Below are 6,116 nucleotides of genomic sequence, written 5' to 3'. Positions count from 1 at the left end.
CCTCTGGGATCCCACCAAAGTTGCCGCCGGGAGAGAGTCCAGGCCACACAAAGGAAGACCGGGGGTCTGGGCGGGGGGGTTAGGACCGAGGGGGCGGAGAGGGCTGAAGGGGGGGGGGCTCTGTAATTAAGGACTCTCTGGACGAGATCTATGGCAGCAAGATCACCAGGGGGGAGGAGGGGTCTTCTTGGTCCGCAGCCCAGGGCGATGGGAGTGTGTGCGGCGTGGGCAGGGCTCCGCCCGCCGCGTGGGCAGCCAGGCTGGTGTCTTCTGCCCCAAGGCTCGCTTCCTGCGCTGCAGGGGCGCCTCGACCCCCACCTCCCCACCAACCCAAGGGCCATGGGGTCCCAGGCGCCCCAGGAAGTTCTCTCCCAAAGCCATCAGGAAGGGGGAGGGAAAATCCACAGCTCTCCAGCAATTGTTTCACGGTCGGAATTAAATCACATCCAAACAACTCCCCCCCCCCAACCCACATCCTGAAGGAGTGAACGTACAGCAGACCACGCTCTGTGGAGGACCACAGTCCACCTCCGGCGGTTCGCCCGAGTTCACACGTTGAACAACCTGCCCGGGCCTTGGCGGACGGGCGGGCGGGCGGGCAGGGGGTCCCGGTGGGCGGCGAGGCTGCGGCGCCGCGCCCTGCGCGCCTCCGACCTGCGATCGCACGCCCGGCACCCGAACAGGCGGCTGCTTATGTTGGATAGAATTAGTGAAGACTGCCAGGCGACCGGCGTGCGTCTGCCAAGAACTACACTGAACCTTCTTAACGGAGAGGAACTTCTTCCCTGGGGTGGCTTCGCCCCTCTGGCGGCGTCTCTTTGCGTTCTCTCTTCCAGAGAGACACATCCTATAGAAATGTCAACTTCCTTCTTTGACAAACCTTTTTTTTTTAAATCGGGCACATGGTTTTTTTTTTAGTAAAGCCACATTTAAGAAGATTTGCAAGGATTCTAAAGACAGCCAATAATCACGCACACACACACTCACATATACACACGGGCGGGCGGACTTACAACCAGGCTGACCGAACACAGGCGGGTAAAGGTGATTTCGTTGGAAACAATGTTTCCCAGGAAGGCGGTTACAGCTAAACACCCAACGCCACCGTCTATCCTCGACCCTTCTAGTAAACAGTTCCCACTACCTTTATTGTTCCCCCAAATTCCCATCTTCTCCAGCTCTTAATCTCCAGGACACCTGGAGCTGAGCTCCACATGACCCAGAGAGTTCAGATAATTAACCGAAGGAGAAAATGGGAATTCGAATTAGTTGCAACACTTAAAACGGGGGTGTGTATGGGGGGGTGGAAATGTTGGAGTCGTCATTTAATCTCTTCTTGGCTTTCAGAAAATACCCTCTGGCTATTCTGCGCGCCCCCTCCCACTCCAGAGTTTGATGAAAGGAACGTCTACTCTAGTTGCTTTGATGAAGCAGCGTCTCCCAGTTCTACTTCTGTCCATCAAATTGGCGCAGCTATAGGAGGAATTTTGACTTTTTTTTTTTTTACCATATTTCTTTTAGAACAGGGGCTGACGTCTGGCGTTCCTATTTCCGGGACCTTCACTGGTGCCTAATTTTCTTGAAACTTACATACCACCACTACCCAACATTTAAATATTTCTAACTTTCTTTTTATTGCTGTTTTACACAACGGAGCAGGATATGATGGTTGCATTTCTTCTCTAAGGAACAGCATTGCCAGTTATTCAAAACTTGAAAAGGTTTTACTTTTCCTAATTTTTTTTCTTTTACCAGATAGAATTTACATGTGTTATGGGATCAACTGAGCCCTTTAAGTGATTTAGCCTTTAAAACTACTTCCTAGTGAATTCCATCTTTCCAATAGTCACAAGTAGGCAATGTTTAAAACGCAGAGGTTAAAAAAAAAAACAACCTTCCTTATACGATGTCCAGTAGCCTGCGATTTCACTCTTAGAAAAAGAGGGGATCTTTGCCCATTTCTAGATGATCACACTGAAGTCTTAATTCTGTAGTGTTTTCTCTAGTTCAATTTAAGGGAGATGGAGAGTCATTCTGCCCTCTGGTTAGTGTTCTGGGGTGTTACAGATGGCTACAGCATTGGATAATCATTTTACCTGGATTTTAAACTGAGAGAGTGTGAAAGCCACGGAACAAAATGTAAAATGTTTTCAAACTCCAGCTTCGCTCATACTGTAACTTTGTCTTTTTTTAAACCAAATGCATCAAAGAGATAGTGGCATCTTTGAGGTTGGATTCAGATTTGCATCTTCAAGGGTCCCTTTCAGAGCCTCAGTCCAGGGTGCCAGGACTGCCGTGTCCCCCTCCCCCTCCTTCCTCTGGGTCTTTTTGCCTTCGCTTCTCGGGTTTTCTTCCCATCTCTCCGAGGCTGCTACAGCGCGTTATCTCCGAAAATCCACGGGAGACCAAGAGGAACGACCCCGCACATCCAGTAGCGATGATTCAATGAAAAGACACACTGTTTAAAAAGCGATCGTTAAGATCCAGTCTCCAGTTTCTTCATCTTCGTTCTATTTTTTTTTTCTCGGTAAGCTTGGGGATTTTTTATCCCACTAGCGTGGGCGCCCTGATTCATCTCCCAAGGGTGTATAGGGGGGACATTGCTTAATAAAGTCCCAACTCTCTCTTCTTGTCCTTTTTCGCTTCTGTATTCTTTCTCATTAGGTGAGCAGTGTCTGCGATTTCCCTTTTCCTCCTCTCAGTCCCCAATTCCCGCCTCATCCCTCTGTCAGAGCATCTATCAATGAGCCGGGGATCAGGGAGGCGGCGGCTCTCTCTTTCATCTTCCTCTCAGAGCCTGAGCTGGGGGGGAGAGTGGGGGAGGGAAGAGGTGGGGGAGAAACTCGCCAAAGCAAAGGTCTGGGAACGCGAGAGGGGGGGGGCGTGGGCAAGCGAGGAGATGCTTAGATGATGAAGTTAAGCCATCCGCCCAGAGTTTCTGGTCAATTTCACACGGGCAACGTGTACCTCTCCTGTCCTCCTTCTCTAGGTTGCCGGATGATTCCCCCCCCCCCCTTGCAGGCGAGCGCACGCGCGCACACACACACACTCCAAAACTAGGACTCGTCCTACAAGCTCTGGGAAAAGAAATAAGCGAGGAAGAAGGAGGGGGGGGAGCCCTCAATCACCACCTCCTTCTCGCTCCCTCCCCTCCCCCGTGGGCAGCCAAGGAGAGCAGGAGGCGGGGGAGGGGCGGGGGAGGAGAAGCGACGCAAGTGGGGAGCTTTTCAGCGCCGGCGAGGCGCGGGAGGAGGAGAAGCGGTGGGGAGGCGCAGCCGCGCGCTCACCTGCGGGGCCGGGCGCGGAGGAGGGACCCGGCTGCGCGCACTTGGACCGCGGAAGGCCAGACGCGCCCTGCCTCTCGCCGGGCGGCCGCGCTCCGGGGTGTCTCCCTCCCGCCGGCCGGGTGAACCCCAGGGGGAGCCGCAGCTTTTTTTTTTTTTTTTTTTTTGCTTTGACAGAGGAGAGGCGTGGAGAGCGGCGGCTGAGAGCGAGCGGGCGAGCCAGGCTGAGAAACTCGAGCCGGGAACAAAGAGGGATCGGGCAGGGTGGTGTGTGCGTGTGTGTGGCGGCTCAATCTTCCAGGCTGAAGCCTTTGGGCCCGAGGCTCCTGCTGCGGCCCCCTCCCCCCAAGACCCCACCGTGCCCTCCACCGCCGATTCCCAGGCTCGTCTGCACAAACTTTATTCTTGGCAAACTTCTCTTTCCTTTCCCCTCCTCCTCCGCCCTCACCACCTCCTCCTCCTCCTCCTCCTCCTCCTCCTCCTCCTCCTCCTCCTCCTCCTCCTCCTGATTAAATGCTGCTCCTCCAGGAGGAAAAGCGAAGCGGAAGGGAAGGAAAGAAGAAGAGGCTCTAGATCGGACGGCTGCAGCGCTTTTTATTTTGTGTTACCCTTCAGGAAGTGGACTTTGCCTCGTCGCCTCCTTCTCCTGGCACCTCCGTTCGGGCAAACGGGAGCCTTTTTGGCTCCGCTGCGCTTCTTTTCCTTTCTGGAAAACCAAACGCCGCAGTCGGCATCCGAGGAATCTACGCTGGGGAGCTTTGCGCCGTGACGCGCCGCCGGCCGCCTCCTCCGCCCGACTCCGAGGAGTCGTGACCCCTTCCCGACGCGATCGGACGCCCCCACCCCCACCCCAACGACTCGGGGGGGCGTGGGGTGGCCAGCCGAACCGAGGCCGGCTAGCCCGGAGCGCGCGGAACCGCGCCGAAGCCCAGCTGCGGCGGCCCTCGAAATCCGGCGTCCTTCGGCCTCTGGGGCGGGCGCCCGCGTGGGCGTGGGCGCAGCGGGAAAGCGCGGGCGGCCGCGGGGACTCGGCTGCCGGCCGGCGGCCCCGCGCTCCCCCGCCTCGCTTCCGCCCGCCGCCCTCCCCCGCGCACCCCTGCGACTCTCCTCCGCCCTCCCCCTCTGGCGCTGACCCCCCTGTCTCTCCTGCGGCCGCCTTGGGTGCTCCCACCGAGGAGCGGAGATTCTAGAGCCGCCGGGATGCCCCAACTCTCCGGGGGAGGCGGCGGCGGCGGCGGGGGGGACCCGGAACTCTGCGCGACGGACGAGATGATCCCCTTCAAGGACGAAGGCGATCCCCAGAAAGAGAAGATCTTCGCCGAGATCAGTCACCCCGAAGAGGAAGGCGACTTGGCCGACATTAAGTCTTCCTTGGTGAATGAATCCGAAATCATCCCGGCCAGCAACGGACACGAGGTGAGCCCGCTGCGGCCCGGAGCCCCGGAGGCGTGGCGGGTGCCCGGGGCAAGGGTGGAGAGGCGGCCCGGAGCGGCGGGGACCGGCCGAGGGACCACTCTAGAGCGAGTCCCTGGTTGCTTTGGGTGTGTTTGCGGGGGGGGGGGGTGCTGGGTGGCCTCGGGCCCAGGGCCAACATTCCGGAGGGTGGGGTGAGCTTGTGTGCCGTGAGCGGAGAAACTTCTTCCAAGTGATCAGCGTGGGGCTTCGGTGGCTAAACGGCTGGTTGAGGGCAGGAAACGTCCCCCCTCCCCCTTTAACCCAGAACGTTTCGCCTGGGAACTTTTCTGGTGAGGCTTGTGGGGTGCGACGCTTTAAAGCGAGGATGTCTAACCTGCCCGGAGAACTCGATCCGCCCCGCGGGAAACAGTGCACCCGCTATCTCTCGGTGGATGTCTCTGCACAAGTGCGTTCAAACCACCACAGACACGCTTTCGATGAGCCCCAGGCTGGAGGAAGGGAGAGGCGGGCGTGGGCCGGGTGTAGAGATTGGAGGGGTGGGTGGGGGGAGACGGGCGGGGCGATCGCCACCACCCGAGAACGAGGCCTGCACCCTGGCCTGTGGGGGCGAACCCCGCGGGGCACCCCACGGCCCCAGCCCTAGGCGGGGCGAGCCGTGGGCGCGGAACCTGAAGCGGCCCGTGCGCGCACCGTGCCGTGCGCGCCTCTATTGCCCGCAATCGGGTCACTTCAAGACGGAAGGCGGGCATGGAAGTGGGGAGGGGGGTGTGAGGGGGGTTGTTGGCCCTAATCAGGCCCACGATCTGTGCAGAAGCAGCGGAAGCTGGGCGCCGGGAGTTCTCCGAGCCGGCTGCGGGCCGCGGCGCTGGTAACCCGAGTAGAGTAAATAGAGACACGTGGGTGCCGGTGCGGGAGAGCCCGGGGCTGCGCGGCTGCCGGCGGCTGTTTTCAGGCTTCTCCGGAGCTTCCGAGGGGAGGAGGCTAGGGGAAGAGATGGGACCCTGATATGACCCCTAGGCTTCTCGAGTTCAGAAACGGAGGTGGGGGGGGGGTGGGGGGACACGTCCTAGGCAATCCGCTAGACAAGTGATTCCACCCGGCACTTTCCCCGCTAGAGGAACTCGGGTCTGTCCTTTTCCCCTTAAATGGCATCCTGTGCCCTCAAAAAGAAAGCGCGTGGGCTTGGGGGCGGGGACACGGGGCGTTTTAAACGACACGTTGAAGAACACCTCAGTTGCCTCCTGGGTTCCGATGGCAGGGGTGAGTAGAGCCTTGTGCAGGGCCAGGGGCCTGGGGACCCAGGTGAATCCTTGGATGTTTATCAGCCGCTGGATTCAGTTCAGGGGAGAGAGGAGGGAGGCCCTAGGGTGAACCCAGCCGGAACCAGACTCCCCCCTGCCCCCCAAAAAAGAAAAG

At 58.7% G+C, this 6,116-nt stretch overlaps 1 protein-coding gene across 8 annotated transcripts in view; it reads left to right on the top strand.

Annotated features, from left to right (window-relative positions):
• The first annotated feature begins 4,340 nt into the window (after positions 1-4,340).
• The window catches only part of Lef1 (lymphoid enhancer binding factor 1), a 109,844-nt gene continuing 108,068 nt past the window's right edge, over positions 4,341-6,116 (top strand). For 2 of the 8 annotated variants that reach the window (XM_070022426.1, XM_070022425.1), the window contains exon 1: positions 5,933-5,960. In XM_070022426.1, coding sequence (XP_069878527.1) covers positions 5,952-5,960 — 9 coding nt within the window. In that variant the 5' untranslated portion in view covers positions 5,933-5,951. Of the gene's footprint in view, positions 4,701-5,932; positions 5,961-6,116 lie in introns of those variants that run through there. The other 6 variants (XM_070022423.1, XM_070022424.1, XM_070022420.1 and 3 more) reach the window with 5 other exon arrangements.

This window comes from Dipodomys merriami, unplaced genomic scaffold (genome assembly GCF_024711535.1).
Source record: "Dipodomys merriami isolate MVZ:Mamm:240054 unplaced genomic scaffold, mDipMer1.0.p SCAF_15, whole genome shotgun sequence".
Taxonomy (NCBI): Eukaryota; Metazoa; Chordata; class Mammalia; order Rodentia; family Heteromyidae; genus Dipodomys; species Dipodomys merriami.
Note: the sequence above shows the minus strand (reverse complement) of the source record. Positions and strands in the feature narration are given on the sequence as shown.